Source organism: Prionailurus bengalensis, chromosome D2 (genome assembly GCF_016509475.1).
Source record: "Prionailurus bengalensis isolate Pbe53 chromosome D2, Fcat_Pben_1.1_paternal_pri, whole genome shotgun sequence".
NCBI classification, from domain to species: Eukaryota; Metazoa; Chordata; class Mammalia; order Carnivora; family Felidae; genus Prionailurus; species Prionailurus bengalensis.
Window position 1 is genome coordinate 72,573,138 of NC_057351.1, and position 20,188 is coordinate 72,593,325.

The 20,188-nt window shown below is 45.6% G+C and overlaps 1 protein-coding gene across 2 annotated transcripts in view; it reads right to left on the reverse strand.

Annotated features, from left to right (window-relative positions):
• The window catches only part of GFRA1 (GDNF family receptor alpha 1), a 211,623-nt gene that overhangs the window by 130,537 nt on the left and 60,898 nt on the right, over window positions 1-20,188 (reverse strand). The window contains exon 5 of one of the 2 annotated variants that reach the window (XM_043597649.1): window positions 19,941-19,955. The exons of the other annotated variant lie outside the window; for it this stretch is intronic. Within the exon in view, the coding sequence (XP_043453584.1) occupies window positions 19,941-19,955 (15 nt within the window). The remainder of the gene's footprint in view (window positions 1-19,940; window positions 19,956-20,188) is intronic. 2 annotated transcript variants of the gene reach the window in all.

The following is a 20,188-nucleotide window of genomic DNA, read 5'->3' on the forward strand; positions in this document are numbered from 1 at the left end:
AAAAGTACAAAAGATTCCTACCACCTCCACACCCACTCCAGGGGCTATTAAAGTTTGGGGAGGGGAAGGAAACAGAAAGGATTTTTTTAAGACTTTGGGGTTTTTTGAGTTGATTCTTAAAAATCTATTAACATATTCTTTACCATCCAAAGGAAAATAAAACCAAACCTACTTTGGGGAGATGAAGTGAAAAAAAAAAAAAAACAACTACATCTGAGAATAAAAGGTAAAGGGTTTCATCAAGCCCCAAGTTCACAGAAATGTCACTAATCCCTCACCATCAATCATATCTGTTTTATATTTTCTTTTTAAAAAAACTTTTTTTTTATTTTTTTTTCAACGTTTTTTATTTATTTTGGGGACAGAGAGAGACAGAGCATGAACGGGGGAGGGGCAGAGAGAGAGGGAGACACAGAATCGGAAACAGGCTCCAGGCTCCGAGCCATCAGCCCAGAGCCTGACGCGGGGCTCGAACTCACGGACTGCGAGATCGTGACCTGGCTGAAGTCGGACGCTTAACCGACTGCGCCACCCAGGCGCCCCTAAAAAAACTTTTTTAATGCTTACTTATTTTTGAGAGAGAGAGAGACACAGAGTGTGAACAGGAGAGGGTCAGAGAGAGAGGGAGACACAGAATCTGAAGCAGGCTCCAGGCTGTAAGCTATCAGCACAGAGCCCGATGTGGGGCTTGAACTCACTCCTGAACAGTGAGATCAGACCTGAGCCGCAGTTGAACGCTCAACCGACTGAGTCACCTAGGCACCCCTTGTATTTTCTGATACAGCTAGCAGAGAAGGACTGGTCTCCCAAGAGACACAAACCTGCTTTTGTTGGGAAAATTTTGTGCTCTGCTACCTGAGAAGACAGGCAAAGGGGTACAGACAGTCTCTAAGCCAACTGCAGTTGGGATTCCTGCATTCAGATCTGCTTTCACATGGTCCTCCCCCTCCCCCCACTCCATTTATCTGTGCCAGTCCTGTCCCAAAGCCAATCCAGAGTCAACAATCTATAAAAAGCAAGCTCATTACAAAGCTTCCAATGAAGAGCCTTAGAATGGCTAGCGAGTTACTAACAATTTGCTCTCTCTCGACCTGCTGTATATGCAGAAAGTGGTTGCTAAATATTCCCATGAATTTGTTTTACTATTTACAAGTTGGGTCTGTTAGGCAAATCGATGTTGCTGAAGTTGAATGATAAATGAGAGTAGAATACCTAAAAATAACCACAAATTCTTTCCCACCAGAAAGTCAAGAAAACAAAGCCATTTCCAATGAATCATTCCTGACCCAGCTCACCTTTCCAGGTCAGCTTTAAACTACCCCTCTCTGTGGATGAACCCAGTAGACACTATGTTTTCTAATTTATCTTGAAGAAATCGAAAGGGAGTTTGAAAGGTTAATTAAAATTTCTGGTAGAGCTGTTGTAGATATCTACCTAAGGACACAATATTTAGCTGGATCAAGGACTGGAGTTCTGAATAATTAAGTATTCTGGTTGATACAGAATTACCTTACATCCATGGATTACCAATGCTCAATAGTTAGAATAGAAACAAAACCACAGAAAAACTTTTTTTTTTTGATGATCAACCCTTAGCCTACGGATTCACACATAGCAGGACATCAGTAATTGTTTGCTGCGTGACCAACTTAAGAAGATACTTCAGGGGCACCTCGGTGGCTCAGTTGGTTAAGCTTCTGACTTGGGCTCAGGTCATGATTTCGTGGTCCTTGAGTTCAAGTCGTACGTTGGGTTTTGCGCTGACAGCTCGGAGCCTGGGGCCTGCTTTGGATTCTGTGTCTCCCTCTCTCTCTGCCCTTCCCCTACTGGTGCTCTGTTTCTCTCTCTCTCAAAAATAAATAAACATTAAAACATTTTTAAAAAATTAAAAGGAAGATACTTCAGCATTTAGGAGCACCCCGAGCCAATGGTAGTCTGATATCCTCTCTCTGTCAATGTCTTCATCTTAATTCCCCAAACAGCCTGAGAACCACTTGTGAAACTTCTGATTCACTATGGCTTCTGCCCAAATACCCGCGACGGAGACGCAGAAAAGCAGGGGTCGGCAAACTCTTTCTGTAAAGGGCCACATAATGAATGTTCCCAGTTTGCAGTTCACACAGGCTTTGTGGAGACCATTTAACGTGGCCACTGTAGTGCAGAAGCAGCCATAAACAATATTTAAATAAATGGGCGTGGCTGTATTCTAATATAACTTTATTTATAAAAGTAGGTGGCCAGCCAGCAGGCCACAGTTCGTCAACTCCTGCAATGAAATAATATTTTCTTTTCCTTCATGGCCAAGTTTAAAAAACACCTCCCCCATGGAGCCTTCTTCAGCGCATTCTGGAGGAACTCTTTTTTACTTTAAATTTCCCTACTGATTCTGTTCCATCTTTTTTTGTTATACCTTATAGTCAGTCTGAGATATGTGGCCTGCTAGGCACACTGCTAATGTCGTGCTCTCCAAATTGACAGCCCCGTTTGGCATTCTTGCAGAGAGCAGCCTGACTGCCATGTCAGGGGAGCATCAGTGAGGCACTCAGACTCCTCTGCCTGGTTCCCAGCAATTCAGCTCAGACCCCAACTTGCAAACCCTATTCAGGAAAACCCATGTCTTACCAAAAAAGAAGGTTCCTCTGGGTTCCAATCCTTATTCCCAACTACTTATCAAACAATTTTCCCCACACATACCCCATACTCTTTTCCAGAAGAGTCTGTACAGTCTTTTCTAAGCCATATTTGGTGATGTTTAGCAGTCCACCTCCCCTGATAGATAAGCACACTAACCAGCTGCTTGGTTGGCCTGCCCACCATTTATCTACAGACCATTTACAGCCTTGTGGTATTATTCTTTTTTAAAATTTATTCGTTTATTCTTGAGAGAGAGAGAGAGAGAGAGAGAGAGAGAAAGAAAGCACAAGTGGGAGGGGGGCAGAGACAGAGGGAGAGAAAGAATCCCAAGCAGGTTCTGCACTGTCAGCACAGACCCTGAAGCAGGGCTCAAACCCACAAATCACATGATCATGACCTGAGCTGACATCAAGAGTCAGAAGCTTAACTAACTAAGCTACCCAGGTGCCCCTATTCTTATACTTTTCTTATCTTCCTCATAGAACTGGAAACTCCTTGAGGGTCAGGTCAGTGTTTGACTTCCTTTTTCTTAACATAGCACACCCACGCTGTGCCTCACACAGTGCCTGGCACATAACAGATGCTCCATAACATTAAATGGATGAATGAATACGTAATCATCTTGCCCAAGTAACCCGCCTTCCCTTAGTATTTTTAATCTAACAGGAAAGGCCTCCCTCCCTCTATTCGTTTCTTATTGTTACTGTAACAAATTACCACCTTACTAGTGTAAAACAACACAAATTTATTATCTTATAGTTTTAGAGCTCAGGAGTCCTCAAATCCAAGTGTCAGCAAGGCTGTGTTCCTTCTAGATTTTCTAGGAGAGAATCCTTTCTCAGCTTCTAGAGGCCACCTGCATCCCTTGGTTTGTGGTCTTGGCTGGATCTTCAAGGCCAGAGGCATAGCATCTTCAAAGCTCTCTCTCTCTCTCTCTGTCTCTCTCTCTCTGTCTCTCTCCTATCTTCTGTCATTGCATCTACTTCTCTCTCTTTGACCCTTCTGCGTCCCCATTATAAGGACCTCTGTGACCGCATGCAGCCCACCCAGATGATTCAGGATAATCTTCCCAAATCAAGATCCTTAACTCACTCACATCTGCAAAATCCTTCTTCCCATGCAACATAACATATTTGCAAGTTGCAGGGATTAGTATGCATACACCTTTGGGGGGCCCTTATTATGCCAACCACACTTACGTTTAAGGAATGGGGGATGGGGTGGAGACAAACAGACAGACATTACAGTTTCTGAAGAAGAGGTGCACCAAATCCGAGCCAATCCCAACTGGGGATCCCTACCAACAGAAAGAAGGGCAAGGAACAGCACACTTAGAAACTTGCCAAGTAAGGCTTGAAAATCTCCTCCAAAATTCAAATTGACTTTTCAGAAACCCACATATCGCCACTGCAAATAAGAAGTGACAGAAATTACAGTCCTGAGCTGTTCCAAAAACGTTGGCAGAATCAGGGTGACTGATACTTTGTCCAGAGTGGGTTTAAACACACATACCATCCTGAGCTGTGTCATGGGGGAGGCAGTGACTGAGGACAGGCTTAAACTCTAACTACGAAGGAAAGATATACGTTGGGGGAAAGACTGTTTTGCGGGAAACAGTTTTGTGTGCCAAAGCAGAAGTGGTTGGAAACCAGCATTACACAGAATAATAGACTGTACAGGATGGGTCCTCAAGATGATGCCAAACCCCCTCACTTTAAAGGTGAGAAACTTCAAGCATCAAAACTGACCTTCCCAACATCGCATAATAATTAGGCACGGTGCCCAAAAAAGTCCCCACGCCCTCTGAATCCCCGTCCACTATGACATGAATTTTCTACTTTGTACCTACACTTTTTGCAGATTTCAGAACCACCACACTTTAGTGACTCTGGAAAATATAAGGTAAAAAAAGGATTGAATATACTGTGGATCCACTCAACCACATACGCTGTGACTGGACAGCCCGGGGCCTCCTTTAACAGAACAGAATGCTGATATATACCTTCAGAGTGGCCACATATGTCATCGTTTTTCTAAATTCTATATAGCGAGCCCTTTTTTAGAATTGCCTTCACTGTAAGGCTGGAAGTCATCCATCCATCCACAAATTCATTCAAACATCTATTAAATACCTACTGTGTTCCAGGTGCTGGCGATAAAAGATAAAAGATGGCTCCCACCCACAAGAAGCTCGTCCTCTGAGGGGGGCAGCAGGAAAACCATTCTGCTGACCCTAATGCCACATCCTATTTCCAGCCCAGACTGGCAGCACCACGCCTGATGATTTGCTCGTTTTATTTAGCCAAAGGGACTGCGAGTGACCTTTTAGCTTTTTCTGAAAGCCAGATTCATCCTCCTCTAACGAAGATAAGCACCAGGAGAGGGTATCAGAAAGCCTATACTCTATACCATCTTTTTTTTCCCCTTAAGAACCAAGCTTTATTTATTTGCGAAAAGAAAAGAAAAGAAAAGAAAGAAAGAAAGAAAAAGAAAAGGGAAAGAAAAAGTTGCTGCAAGGACAACATTAACTCCCTTTGGTAAAAAGTGTAATAAATGTCTTGTATGTCTGTTCATAGGTACTAAATCTGAACCACATACAACTATGGAACACAGGAAGCTAGAGCAGCTATGCTAGCTTCCTAACCAAAGCATATTTCTTTTAATAAAAAACTTACAGTCTGTACATTACGTACACACACAAAAAAAGAAAAGCCAAGTTAAAACTGTGTGTGTGTGTGTGTGTGTGTGTGTAAGGGTGTAGTGTGTGTGTGGAGATGTGTGTGTATCAGAGAGTGAAGCTGCCGGATGGCACCAGAGCAAACTAATTAAGAAGTAGGTACAAAGCAGGTCCACAGGGGCTAAAAAGGATAGACTGATCAGAACTTGTCGAGGCTGAGAACCAGAGGAGAGAGTAAAGGGTAGGCAGCAAGGGACTCCTCAGGAAGCAAACCCACAAGCCAAGCTTCAGGTCCAAGAAAATATCTAACAGGTGATCCAGATGTGCTAAAGTGACTGGGGGGGGGGGGGGGGGGGACACCAAATCTGGAGGGGGGGGTTGGCGGGGGAGCAGAGAGAGGAAAGAAGCAGCAACTAGAGTTCATCTGAGCGTGAGCCTTCCCCCGTCACTGCAATTCCATCCATTCGAGGTGTGGACGGCATTGGTTCCCTCATGGGAGGTCAGGCCCGGGAGACTCTGGTGTTCACTTTGCTGCACGTCTCTGTGCTTGCGTGGCTTTCCTTCCCCTGCAGGGCAGGCTAATACCCAAAAACCCGTGGAAAAACCTCCAGCTCCGGTTTTGTAAGGTATAACGCTTTTGATCTCAAAAACAGACTGTAAAGATACTAAGGATAACCTTTTTAAAATACCAACAAAACTTCTGTGATGTGGTAAAATAAACCTGACCTAGAGCACCAGACAGCCCGAGTTTGAATCCTGACTCTTCCAAATGTGTGATCTGGGGCAAGGTAATAAACTTCTTTGGGGAACTATTTCATCAACCGGAGATGGAGACAATTTGGATCTCATAGGGGTCATTAATTTAACATACACTGAGCACTTATGATGTGTCTGGCACTATGCTCGACATAGGGATGGAGGGATGAAAAGAACAGCAATGCCCCTGCTCTCATGTAGTTTATGTTCTAGTTGGAGAGACAGGCAAGGAATAAGTAAGCAAAAAAAAAAAAAAAAAAAAAAAAAAAAAACCACAGACAAAGTAATTTCAGATAATATTGAGTACTGTACTAGTTTCCTAGGGCTTCTACAACAAAATATCATAAACTTAGAGGCTTAGAACAACAAAAATGTATTTTCTCACTATTACGAAGGCCAGAAGGCTACAAAATTAAGGTATCGGTAGGACCACATTCCCTCTGAGGGTTCTAGGGAAGAATCCTTCCTTGCCTCTTCCAGGTTCAGGTGGCTTCAGGCTTGTGCCTGGAATGTTCCAAGGGCTGCCTCTGGCTTTACGTGGCTTTCTCTCTGTGTCCTCTCTTCTTGTAAGGACCACCAGTCATTGAATTTAAGACGCACCCTAAATCCAGGATGATTTCATCTCAAGGTCCTTCACTAACTCTGTTTCCAAATGTGGTCACATTCTGTGGTTCCAGGTAGGCATGAATTTCAGGGGCATGCTCTGAACTACCTGTTTTATGGAAGTGCTATAAAGAAATCAGATGAGGAAATGAGGGGGCATGTCTGGGGGCTACATCTTTAGTGAAGGTTGCCAGGGAAGGCATCTCCGAATGCTTACAAAGAGTAGCAGCCACAGGAGGACTGTTCCGGGGTGCCGAGCCATGAGTGAGCTCAGATGATGGGCCCAAGAATCCAGACGGAGGCCTGAGGAGGTGACTGAGCAAGGTGAGGGGGAGACATAGTGAGAAGAGAGACCAGCAACCACCGGGGCTCTGGGGCCACATCACTAGAGCTGGACGTCCTAAAGGACCTCAGGAACTAGTATGCATCACCTCCTTGGAGAAGGAGCCAAAGGGCTCAAGGGTTGAACTTGTAATCCGCCCACCAGAGAGAGTGGGTGGCCCAAGCTCAGGCAGCCCCAAACCACAGCCAGCCTCTATTCCAAGAGTCCGCTAATTTATAAGTCTCTCTTCTCCCAACCCCCTGCCCCCTCACAATGCAGGTGGTTTCCTGATGCAGGATATTAACTTTCAGCCACTGGAGGACCCTAACTTCCATGCTGGCCTAAAAGGTTTCGTCAGGTTTGGATAAGCCTCAGATAAGGAGCTGAACTTTTGCAGGCTTATGAGAACAGCATCTCCAATCCTTCCGAGATTCGCTCATCACGAACCTTAATCCATCTCAAATAAAACCTGTGCATACAGTCGTGCTCTCCCACCATGGCTGTTTAACAAGGAAAAAGAACAGCTTTGTCTGTTCTGCAGAAGCCTCCTCTGTTTACACTGTGCCCGTGGATTTAATTTCTGAGATTTACATTTTAATTCTTTACGATATTCAGGAGATAAATGGATAGAGAGGCCCCTGGTGAGGCCTGGGTCTTTCCTGGAAAACCTTACTTGCGTTGCTTTCCTCTCTCTCAGACCTGTTTCTTTATCTTGCCAAATGTAATCTGACTTCCTTCTCCACTCTCCTTGGGATTTCCTCTCCCCTGCCAGCCCCTTACTCTCGTCTCTGCCCCATAAGGCTCTCTCTTCCTTTGGCCTCCCACGTTGCTTGGTCATCTGCCGTGACTGAATAGTATCCCACCAAAATGCACATCTACCCTGAACTTCATCATGTGAACTCCTTTGGAAAGAGGGTCTTTGTAGACGTCATAAAGTTAAAGTGGGTTCATGTCGGATTAGGCTGGGCCCTAAATCCAAAGGCTGGTATCCTCATAAGATGAGAAAGAACACAGAAAGACACACAGGGAAGAAGCCATGTGACCATGAAGAGAGGGATTAGAACAACATAGCTGCAAGGGAAAAAGCCAAGGATTGCTGGGGCCTCCAGAAGCTGGAAGAGGCAAGGAAGGATCTTCCCCTAGAGCCTTTGGAGAGAAAATGGTCCTACTGATACCTTGATTTCAGACTCCTAGCCTCCAAAACCATGAGACAATAAATCTCTATTGTTTTCAGCCACCAAGTTTGTGGCCATTTGCTACAACAGCTTCAGGAAACTAGTAGAGTGTCCGGAGGCTGTCCTCTCCCATCTCCCACCTGGAGCCCTGGAACCCTGAAGCCAGACCCCAGGCCCTGCCTCCTCCTCTGGGGCGGTCCAACGCCTGACTGGCCTCTGCATTTATCGCTAATGAGGCCATGTGTTCTCTGTTTATAGGAAGGATCTCAACTGGGATCTCTTTTTTTTTTTTTCCTTTCAACATTTTATTATGAAGATTTCAAGCCTACAACAAAGTTGAAAGGATTTACAATGAAAACCCATGTAGCTGCCACTTACATTAACAATTAACCTTGTCCTCTACTTGCTTTATCACAGATTTGTCCCTCTGTCTTTCCCTCTCTCCATCCATCAATACATCTTTTCGGGTTTTCTTAGATGCCTTTCAGAATAAATCGCAAACATTGGTGCACTTGTCTCTGAATACTTCAGTGTGTGCATCATTAGCTGGAATTTAATATTTGTTTTCCAGTCTTCTCCTTTTAAAGAAAAATTTACATACAGTGAAATGCACAAATATTACGTGTACATTCTCTTGAGTTTTGACAAATGCACACATCTGTATAGGCCAAACCCCCATCGAGACAGAGTATTACCATCTGCCCGGGGAGTTCCCTCCTGCCTCTTTCCAAGTCAGCCTTCACTCTCCTTTCCCCAGAGGCAATCAATGTTCGGAATTTTGTCCATCATAGTTTAGTTTTAAGAGTTTCGTATATATGGAATTATACACAGTGCCCTCTTTTGTGAAAGGCTTCCTTCGCTCAGCCCAACATTTCCGAGATTCATCGATGTTGCACGTATCAACACGTTGCTCCTTTCTGTTTTCGAGTGGTATTCCATTCTGCAGGTATAGTAACTGTCCTTTCTCCTACTGATGGGCACCTGGGCTATCTTCAATCTTTGGCTATATGCATAAAGCAGCTATGAAGACTTGGGTTCATGAGTCTTCTTGCTGGACATATGCTTTCATTTCTCTGGGGTTTGGCTGGGACGTCTTGTGTGATAATGGTGCTGTCTATCCTGATCCTTTGGAAAGCCCAACGCAGTCTCCTGGTCCCCCCAGGATGTACGATGGGGTCATTGAGAATTCAGTACGAGTCCAACTGCCTGTGTCTGAACTCAGATTCAGTCCTTCTCTAACTACGAGACATTTTACAAAGTAAAATTACTTAAGCTTTCTGAATCTATTTTAGTGGCTAAAAAATGGGGGTAACAATGGAGATAAATGAGCATGTGAACCTGAGAGCATTATTCTGGGGAAGAAGTGAGTTCACGTATGCACCTGCACAAGCCAAGTAAGGAGAGGCCATCTTTATCCTCTGATGCCCAACACCCAGCACAGTTTTATCACATGCCCATACATGCTATTTCTCTGCTCGAGAAATTACAATGGTTTTCTTGGGTTTCCTAGAACAAGTTTAACTTTGCCGCCTAGATTTTAAAACCATTGCTCAAGTCACCTAAAATAGCAAGCTGATTTTTTATGGACTGGAATTTTATCAGTTCAGGGATATAACATTCACTGAGCTGATCAGGAATGGTCATTGGCTGATGGGTCACCTTTGAGTAACAAAAGGAGTAATGAAATGAATAATAAAAAATGGGAAAAGCCAATAACCAATACTATTCATTTGATAGACAAAATTTTCTCAATCATACGGGAGTGCCAGGGAGCACCAGAAAATAAAGAGGTTCTTGGCAATCAACAGATAGTGAAGGCTCCATAATTGGCCCAACCCAGAACCTGTCAGGTTCACTGCCCCCTCAACATCCATATACACGACACCATGCTTGCATTTGTCTCCACCTCCATCCACATTGTCCTCCCAGACCCCACCCACCCACGCACCTGCCCTCCTTCTGTCCGCTCAGATCTTCTGCTTCCTTCAAAACAATCTCCAGCTCCACTATTTCAGTTGTCTCCCCTTTCCCAGGGACCCTCATCCTCTTTGACTGCCTCCTACACTGGGAGAGGACAGCACCCACAGGTCCACAGACTGACTGGCCTTGGGTCTCCAGTGAAATCACCAGCTCTTGGAAGGTAGGGACAGTATCTCAACTTTATTAAAGAACCTGGACAGTCACACATAAAAGCAACACATACATGTGCACGTGCACACACACGCACGCCCCCCCCACACGTACCCCAGACATACACAAAATGCGAATTCCTTTGAGCCTTGTTATTTTGTCCCACTTTCTTGTGTCAAACACCTACTGAGCACTTACTATGTGGTAGGGATTGAAAATAAAAGGAATGCTCCTTTCTCTCTAGGAGCTCAATCTGGTGTGGGAAGACAGATGCTAAACAGGTCATTATGACAACATGAGAGAGTGCTGACAGAGGGAACAGTGGGACGGTCCAGAGTGGAAGGCAGAATTCCCCACCCAAAAGGGTGGGAGTGAGTTACGATAACCTAGCAGTGAGGATTTAGGCTGAATTTTGAAGAGTAAGCAGAAGCAGGGACACATCTAGGAGGGGAAGTGTGTGGCACCTTCTCAATGATTTCTAGGTAAAATGTCACAATCGTTGTGAATATTGTGTTAACGAGACATTAGAGGACCATGTGACAAGGAGAGTCCACTGCTCACACATACACTGGAGGCATCAGCATCAGGATGAACACCCACAGCACCTACTCCTGGGCCAGCCACCATGATGGCAGAACCTGGGTAGTTTTCTGAGTGTAAGGAGGAGAGCAGGACAAGGCTTGCTGAAAAGAGGAGAAAATACTCTAAATAGAGCAATCAACAGATCCAAAGGCACAGAGGTGCAATGGGCATTTTGAAGAGTAGGGGTCAATCTGGTAGAGGCTTATGGAGATGAATGGGACCAGATGGGGGAGGGGTGCCAAGAAATGATCAAGGAGGTCTGACTCAGTGTTCCCTAGAAGAAAGATGCTTGTCAGTTAGTGCCCAGATCCAGCCATCAGCCTAGGAACATGTCACCAAATCCACTGTCAAGTATAAAGAACACATCTCTATCAGCTCACAAACTACATCCCCAAAGGGTGCTTCAGCTATGAAGAAATATATATAAATAAGCCAACTACAACTGTTTGTATGTTCCATGGCTTGGGACAAGCCAGGTTCCAAAAACAAATGAAGGAAGCTTCCTGACTTCTTGGGGTTCACAAGCCCCCCACTCCTTGATTGCTGGCCTAGAGAGGACCAGGTGCACCAGAGGTAGCAGGAGAGCATTAGCAAATGGTCACCAGCTGTCTTCATAGGTGCCCCCATTGGCCAGTTGATGAAAGTGGCTGTCACGGGCAAGGCTCCAAGTTAGAACATTTCCTGTGCCTGGAGGGGACAGTGCACTAGCCCAGGCATCTGGGAAGGGGCATCAGAGAGAGAAAGCTAGGGGAAATTGGCAGGTGGATGCAGCCCAAAGAGATAAACAGGCTTAACGTCTCATGAACCTCATGCCCAAATGGAAAACACAGCCTCGAATCTGTCCCCAGAACAAACTCAGCAATTTTAAGGACTGGTCTATCTTGGACCCCAAAAGCAGCAATCAATCAAGGAAGGTACAGGGGACCTTAAGTACTCAACAGCTAGAATATTATAAACAGATCAGTTGTTTCATCCTCGGCCTGCTCAGGCTATGGGAGAAAGTACAAATGTCTTAGCTCAGAAACAAGGCACTCTTCAATGAGCCTCCACTCTAGAAAAGACAAACCAACTTAGAAAGCTTGCAGAGCTAGAACTAGCCACGAAGTCATGACAGAAAGCTTGGGTCTGATGTGTAAGCACAGAGGCACCACGATAGACTGATTGCTTGTGTCTCCTTCTCAAATTCATACATTGAAATCTTAACCCCAATGTGATGGTATTAGGAAGTAGGACCTTTGGGAGATGGTTAGACCATGAGAATAGAGTCCTTATGAATGGGATTAGTACCCTTATTAAAAGACCCCGGAAAGCTCCTTCCCTGCTTCTGCCATGTGAGGACAAAGCAAGATGATGGCTATCTATGAACCAGGAAACGGGCTCTCAGCAGACACAGAATCCACCAGCACCTTGATCTAGGATTTCCAGCCTTCAGAACCATCAGAAATAAATGTTTATTGCTTGATCCCCCAAAGTTTATGATATTTATTATGGCAGCCCAAAGTAAGACATGTACTCAATAACCTCACCTCTCTGCACCTGTGTCATCATGTTGGGCCTTGGGAAGGGTCAAGGATTTGTGACTGTGTCCCCCCTGGGGTATTCAAAAGTCCATGGACAGCATATTACTGCCAAAAATCAGAACAGCATACTGCAGGACCAGAAATCAAACTACCTAGGTTCAAAATCCTGACTCAGGAGTTTCACCTTGGGAGTGGGAATGTACGATAAGCAAAGGAAGGAGGCTAGGATGATCCATGTGGTAATGGATTAGAGTCAGAGACTTCAGTAAGAACTGAGGCTTAACACAGATACACCTTGTTACAACTAGAAACAGATATGCATACATCTGTGGGTTAAAATGCACACTTGTATTTTCTTCGCTCTGTCACCTGAGAGGACCTAAATGAAATGGCACTCCAGTAGCAATGAGCACACCTAGCTCCCAGATCTTGGTTTCTAATATCACCCTCCATCTTCTTAAAGAAATGGCTGAATCTAGGACAAGGGTGAGAAACAAACAAGGTGAGCCTGATGCATCTTATAGTATCAGAAAATATTGCAGAAGTGCTCAACCAAAAATTGACAGGGATATGTCAAAGGGGCACAAGAAGCCTACCGGAAAGGCTCCCAGTGGCCAAAGCAAGAAATTAAATAAAGCTGTACTGCATTATAACCCAAGGTAGAAAATAAATATGCATGACTTCATATCAATCTAAATAAATGATAGAATAAATTAATACATGAAGGATAAGAGACAAATCTCCCATGCAAAAGAATAATTTATGTAGTTTCTCTCCCCTCAATGACATGGAGCCTAATTCCCCACTCCTTAACAGTAGGCTATGGATAGATTTCCTTCTAGAGCACACTATGGAAGGGAGGAGGGAAAGTAACCTTACAGCGGAGAAGCTCAACAAACACTACTTCAGCCAAGTGACAAAGATCAACATCAATAGTCATAGATCATGTTGATGGTAGATGCCTTTTATATGATGTGATGCCAATGGCACTTTCCTTCTGTGATCTTCCCCAAATCCATAATCTCAGTCTAATTATGAGGGGAGAAAATCACATAAGGTCCAAGAGAGGGGCATCCTACGATATATTCCTTAAAACACCAGTACTCCTCCAAGCTGTCAAGGTCATCAACAACAAGGGGAGTCTTGGAAACTGTCACAGCCAAGATGAGCCTAAGGAGACATGACAACCAAATGTAATGTGGTCTCCTGGACAGGATCCCAGAACAGAAAAAGGACATTAGGTAAGAAACAAAAATAACAAGGGAATCTGAATAAGCTATGGACTTCAGTGAATAATAATGGATCAGTATTGGGTCATCAATTGCAACAAATGTGCCATACTAGTGTAAGACATTAAAAACAGGGGAAATAGAACGTGGGGTATATGTGAGTTCTCTGTGCTATCTTCACAAAGTTTCTGAACGTCTAAAACTGTTCTATAGAATAAAGCCTCTCAATTAAAAAAATAATTGGCTCTACCGCTCACTAGTTCTAGAACTGTCACTGGGTCGATTCCACTCTGTGCCTCAGTCTTCTCCTCCATAAAGCGGGATTTTTATACTTCATAAAATTGGAGGGCATAGGCTACGAGAACATGTAGGCAAAGTTCCTGTTCCAATGCTTGGAATACAGGAGGTACACAAATGTGGCATAATTATTATTACTATTACCATTGTTGTTATCTCAATAAAATAATAATTTTAACTTATTGGCAACCATCTCAACAGAAGGATCTAAAAGTTTCCTTTTACTGATGCGGCGATTTTGAAACACAAGTTACTGGGAGGAAAGCCTCGACAACTTCACCCCAAACTCATGCCCCGGGATTGCAATGGACGCAAGATGCATCTGTTACAAAGACCCACCTATCCCAAGGTCACCTGGCAGGAAACAGGCCACCTTCCACAGCCCACACCGAATGTGATAAAGCATCCCAGATAATGTGATTATTTAAATATGGTTATCCTTGGGGCGCCTGGGTGGCGCAGTCGGTTAAGCGTCCGACTTCAACCAGGTCACGATCTCGCGGTCCGTGAGTTCGAGCCCCGCGTCGGGCTCTGGGCTGACGGCTCAGAGCCTGGAGCCTGTTTCTGATTCTGTGTTTCCCTCTCTCTCTGCCCCTCCCCCGTTCATGCTCTGTCTCTCTCTGTCCCCAAAATAAATAAACGTTGAAAAAGAAAAAAATTTAAATATGGTTATCCTTGCCCTCATACGCCACACACATACACACAAAGTGAATCCATGTAAAATTAAATGGTAACATTGTTCAGTTGGTGCTGGAGAGGCGGATGCATTTCCAGAACGTTCTGGACGTTCCAGAACTTTCCACTGGTTCTGGAAAGAATGGGAAATAATATACATACACAGTAAACATTAGCATATGGGAAATGTGAAACAGCCACTTTCCACCATAAAAATGTTAACGCATTTTTCTCATTTGCTAGTTAACTGACAACTTGGAACTTTTACCTGGAAACGGTTAACAATAAATTTAATTTATTCACCCAAATCCCACACTCACAAAGAAAACAGTATTTCGTGACGTGTAACATTACTAGGGGAACCATAATTCATGGCTCAAGGGTCAGAGTTTCAGAATAGATGGGATTTCTGAGGTGGCTGGGAAAACCTAAGATCCAGCCTCAGCAGTTTGCCCAAGAGTTTGAAATACGCAAAAGAGCTCAAGTCAAGCACATTATAAATGGCAGAGGTATCCGTCACCACAAGCCCACCCCAACAATTACCAGGCTTGGCTGGGCTGCCAGAAACCAAACTATGATTTATTGTTCTCTTCAAATTAGTAAAAGCAATGCCATCCATTGTGAATTCCAGAGCTGATGCTCCAAACTGGCCGTGTGAGTAGGTTCCACTTCTGAAGCCACAGTTCTCTGAACCTTAATTCTCAGCCACTAGGGAAGCCTCTGCATTCACCCAAGTTCTTTAGATAACAGTCGTAACCTGCAGTATGGGATATTTCTGCACTCTATTAACTCAAATCCACGTAAAACCCCTCAAGATAAAGCATCCTCAGGAAGCCACGTGGGGTCAAGGATTCTTCCCAATTCCTTCATTTTACAGGTGGAAATATTGAGGTTACAGGGCAAAGCAAGTGGCTCAATCGCCCCCACAAAGGCAATCCTGTTGGGAGCCAAATCGAGGTCTCCTAAGCATTTAACACATAACTATGTGATACCTATGATACACATGTATACGTACACTGGAGAAAGGTGGCTTTTTAAAAATCTAAAGATATGTATAGGAGCCTGTTAACGATGCCCTTGATGAGCAAAACCTGCACAGCCTTAAGGAGAGGAGGTGTCAGTTATGGGCATGTTACTCCCCACAGGTAAAGCGAGCAAAAAATGGGACACTCAGTGGAGGCAAGCTGGCCGGGAATGGGGTCGCAGAGACCCACTAAGGGGGATGCTTAGGGCCTGCGGGCAGACCCCCCCCCCACCACCACCTCAGCCCCACCTGAGCCTGCTCAGTGCTCAGCCCTGGTCCCGGTTTTAACTTCTCACACACTGTCCTTATGCATTTGCATAGCAACCAGTATGGCAATTTTGAATGGAAATAGGACCCCACCACTGTTTTGCTTAAAACCCACTGCTGACTTCCTTCCTCTGATCTCCAGACTACATTCCTGCCCTCTTCTCGCTGTTCATTTCACATGACGCTCTTCCTCACTTGTGAGCTCCAGCCACACTGGTTTCCTTCTGGAACACTGGGGTGTTCTTGGCCCATCGGGGTTCCTCCACATCCTCCAATAGCTGGTCCTTCTGGGCACTGTCTAACCGCCCCGTCCAGCCCTCCTGGCCACGAGCACACCATCCTGTGATTCTGTCTTCACCACACGCATCTCTCAGAATTTATGTTGCTCGTTTATTGGCATGCTGAGCGCCAGTGCCCCCCAAGCTAGACTGTAAGTTCCACGAGCAGACAGCCTTCGCTGTCGTGTCCGTCCCCTTATCCTCAAGGTCTAGAAAGTGCCTGGCACCTATATACCATTCGCTGGAAAAACAAGTGCACTATGTTTGAGAGGTATCAAAAATTACTTGAGCCCAAAGAAAAAGCTCGTAAATAGCAAGATCGTAGCTCCGGGTGAGAACTGAGCAGGAGGAAACGCTCTGCCTCCTCGGGCTCAGAGTCTATCAGGGACTTCAGTTCACAGCACAGAGCAGAGAATTAACTCGATGGTGAAGTCTTTATACTGTGCCCACTTACGCTTTCAAATGCCCTGCTGAGTGGCATTGCTCTGATTTCCAAGCCACTCACTCGGTTTCTGTTCAATTTCAGATTCAAGGTTGAGCTTTTAGAGGAGTATTCAAAAGGTGCTTCAGTAACTTCAAATGAGGCGTGTGTGCGTGCATGCGTGTGTGTGTGTGTGTGGTCCTGGCTTCATTATTAAACGATTGATATGAAAGTGCTCTAAAACTCAAGATTCTAGACACGTGTGCACATACAGCATTTTCAATTGCATCTGATGTTGGGAAGGCAGTTCTATGGCACTCTGGAATTTCTGAGAGCCATCCAGGGGCACACGGGCTCTGCTGTCCACAGAGAACATGGGTCAATTAAGGCTCCTTGAAAATGTAGCCTCGTGGCCCTGGAACTCATCTAGACAGAAGGCCCAGCTGCGGGCCCACTGGTCCTTGACAGTTCCCCATGCCCTGTGGTCTAACCGCCACAGCAAGGGGCTTTTACGGAAGAGAGAAATGTAACGAGCTATAAAATGGCACAGGAGCGGGGGAGAAACACGTCCCCACGTGCACACAGCACAGACACCGCAAAGAAAGGCCCAGCGGTAGCTGCTGAGCCGTCACCTACTATAACAAGATTGATCTGTAGTGAAATAAAAGATAATGCAATCCAGGGGAAATAACTTCGGTTTCCTCTGAGAGTGTCTGATGTTGTCAACTTGTGAGGCTACTTCCCTCTTCAGCCCGCCACGGTGCACAGCGGCCCAAACAGGCAGGCACTCCTCGGGGCAGCCAGGCCTCACGCACTCACCGCCGGAAGAACACAATGGCAAAGCAGCGTCTCCCGCAGCTGCCCGTGACTCCTCAGGCATGGCCTGGATGCCCACGGCATGGTCAGGAGGCCAAAGACACCCGGAGTTCCCATCGTGTGTGTAGATGGGGCCTCAGCGACGACGCGGTGGTTTCTGTTCATCTGAAGCCACGTAGCTTTCTGGTTGTCTATTTCAAGCACCATGCTTGGCCCCCTGTGTTTCAAATTAATGGTACAATTCTGGAACAGAGTTTCAACCACAGGAGACATCGTGCAGTCACGTTTTCGACTATCTCTAAGACACAGAACCCTCTGTCTTGGTTTGATGTGACTGTCACCAACACATTTTTTCAAGTTTATTTATTTTGAGAGAGAGAGAGAGAGAGAGCATGAATGGGGGGAGAAGCAGAGAGAGAGGGAGGGGGAGAGAATCCCAAGCAGGCTCCACCCTGCCAGCACAGAGGGTGATGCAGGGCTCGAACTCACAGACTGTGAGATTATAACCTGAGCTGAAATCCAGACTCTGACACTTAACCGACTGAGCCACCCAGATGCCCCATCCAACACCTTTTAACTGTCACATTTTACTGAGCATTAATTTCATCGGCAGAATGGCCGGAAGCAAAGGTAAGGAAGGGGCACCAGCTGGTGGGTTCTTTGCTACCATTTCAGAGAAATGTCCCTCCACATGTAACGGTCCTGTAAGGCCGGAGCCATGTAAATTATTCACAAAAGCAAGTTCAATTCTCTGCATTCGAAATCCTGGTAATATCTTACACAGGAGCTGCCGCCCACCATCACGCAGGGCAACGGGCAGCTAGCGGCTTCCGTCTCTGGAAGATGCTATTAAGTCCCAATAGCCAGTGATTTGCAGATGATTATAACTTTTGCTCTGCATATCATTGCTACTGACAGGCAAATCCCATCAATCAAATGGAATGACTGATTATAAAAGGAGCCAAACTTGACATAGGTAGCCTGATAAGCCATTTTTTATACCAACCATGACAATCGTGAATGCTCACAATGGTTCGAAGAAAAGCCAGTTCTGCTACAAGCCTTTTCTCTCCCACTCTCCGGTGGCCTCAGCCCTCATGATCCAGGAAGACTTCCCAAATTTGAGCGCCTCGTGTCTCAAAAGGAGAAATGCAATTCAGCGTCGGCTGGTGAGTGGATTCAAGCTCAGGCAAAAAAAAAAAAAAAAAAAAAGAAAACCTCTTTTCCTCCCAGAGCGTCACCGCGAACCCCCAATTTGTCAAGGAAGAAGACACACTGCACCGAGGGGCCCCGACAACAGGGCTCCCACTACATCAACAGTCACGGCACCTTTTCAATTTTGCTCATCTCTTAGTCTCTAGCCAAATGGAACTTATTACTTATAGCTTGTTGGGATTTATGAATTATTTATAAAAGTAGGTCTGTGACTCCAGACTCTTAAAAGACAAACACAACAGTCCCCTCATTGTTACCCACAACGGCGCTTCTATCAGAGAGAGCAGGCAGACATTCTCCATAACACACGCTGCATGTTTGGGCTGAAATAATCGTTGTGAAAATATCAAGCCTGTAAGATTATTCGGAAGCTATTTATGGGATGCCTAGATGTATTTTTAAACCAGTGTCTTTTATTCCGAGCCAGCCTTGGATTCAAGAAAGACATAGCAAACACGTGCCACAAACGTATTGCCCAGCTTGAGTACAGTTATGCCCTGCCGATCCTACCGGGTGGTTTCAGACTGTGATCTAAAAAAAAGGGTGGGGGGGGGGGAAGAGGCGGCTTCCCCTTAACGTGTGTCTGGCAGGTACAACCAGGCTGTGCCCACGAGCCTCCCTCTGCACCCCAGAGCACAGGGGCTGTGCATCCTCAGTGAGGACTAAAACACGCAACCAGAAGACGCAGTTAGACTTCCCATCTCCAACTCCCCAGAACATGTGACCTTGGCTGGCAAAACGGATAAGACACTCTATGCCCTCGCCAGGCTCCATCTCTGTCACAGGCACAGTTGGAGGGGTTTCCAGGGACACCTGGGTTGAAGATGTCATGCCATGATCTTACCTACACCTCCTCTCAGGACAGGGACACATTTCTTTAGCAAAGAAACCTCCACATGGAACTGGCGTCTGAAGCCCTGCCCAAGCAGCAGGTGGCCCTGATGCAAGAGCCCTGAGGGATAGGGATCTTCCATCTGAACCCCCCAGAGACAGCTGCTCCTCACCAGCCCCACGCGTCCCAAGCCTACCCGTTCCCGGACAGAGACCCGGCCATGACTCTCCCCAGTGTTCCTGGCCACACTGCCCAGCCCCCACCCTACCTCCAAGTATGGTCCGGAAGCAGAAGCCGGACAGCAGAGGCCCAGAGAGGCTGATGGCACTTCAGGCCACCTGAACCTATCATCCTCAGGTGCCTCCTAAAGCCCCCGTGATGAGTCCACAGAGAATGTGAAGCCCCACAACCCTCTGCCCACAGAGGACACCCTTGTTCCCAGACGATCACAGCCAGTGGCAAAGCAGGCAGGTGACAGTGAACTTACCTTGCTGGAAAATATCTGCCAGGAGGGTGAAAAACCAAGGGAAGAGAGGGGAGAGAGAGAGAGAGAGGAGAAAAAATATTAATAATGATATTGCAAATGACAATGATGATAATCACAGCTAACATATGTTGACTTTGCTGGGCACTCTTTGTACAATATTTCCCTTAACTCAGAGGCAGTGGTTAAGAGCCCGGGCTCTGGAATGAAACTCTTGGATTTAAATCCTGGCGCAACACTTAACTAACTCT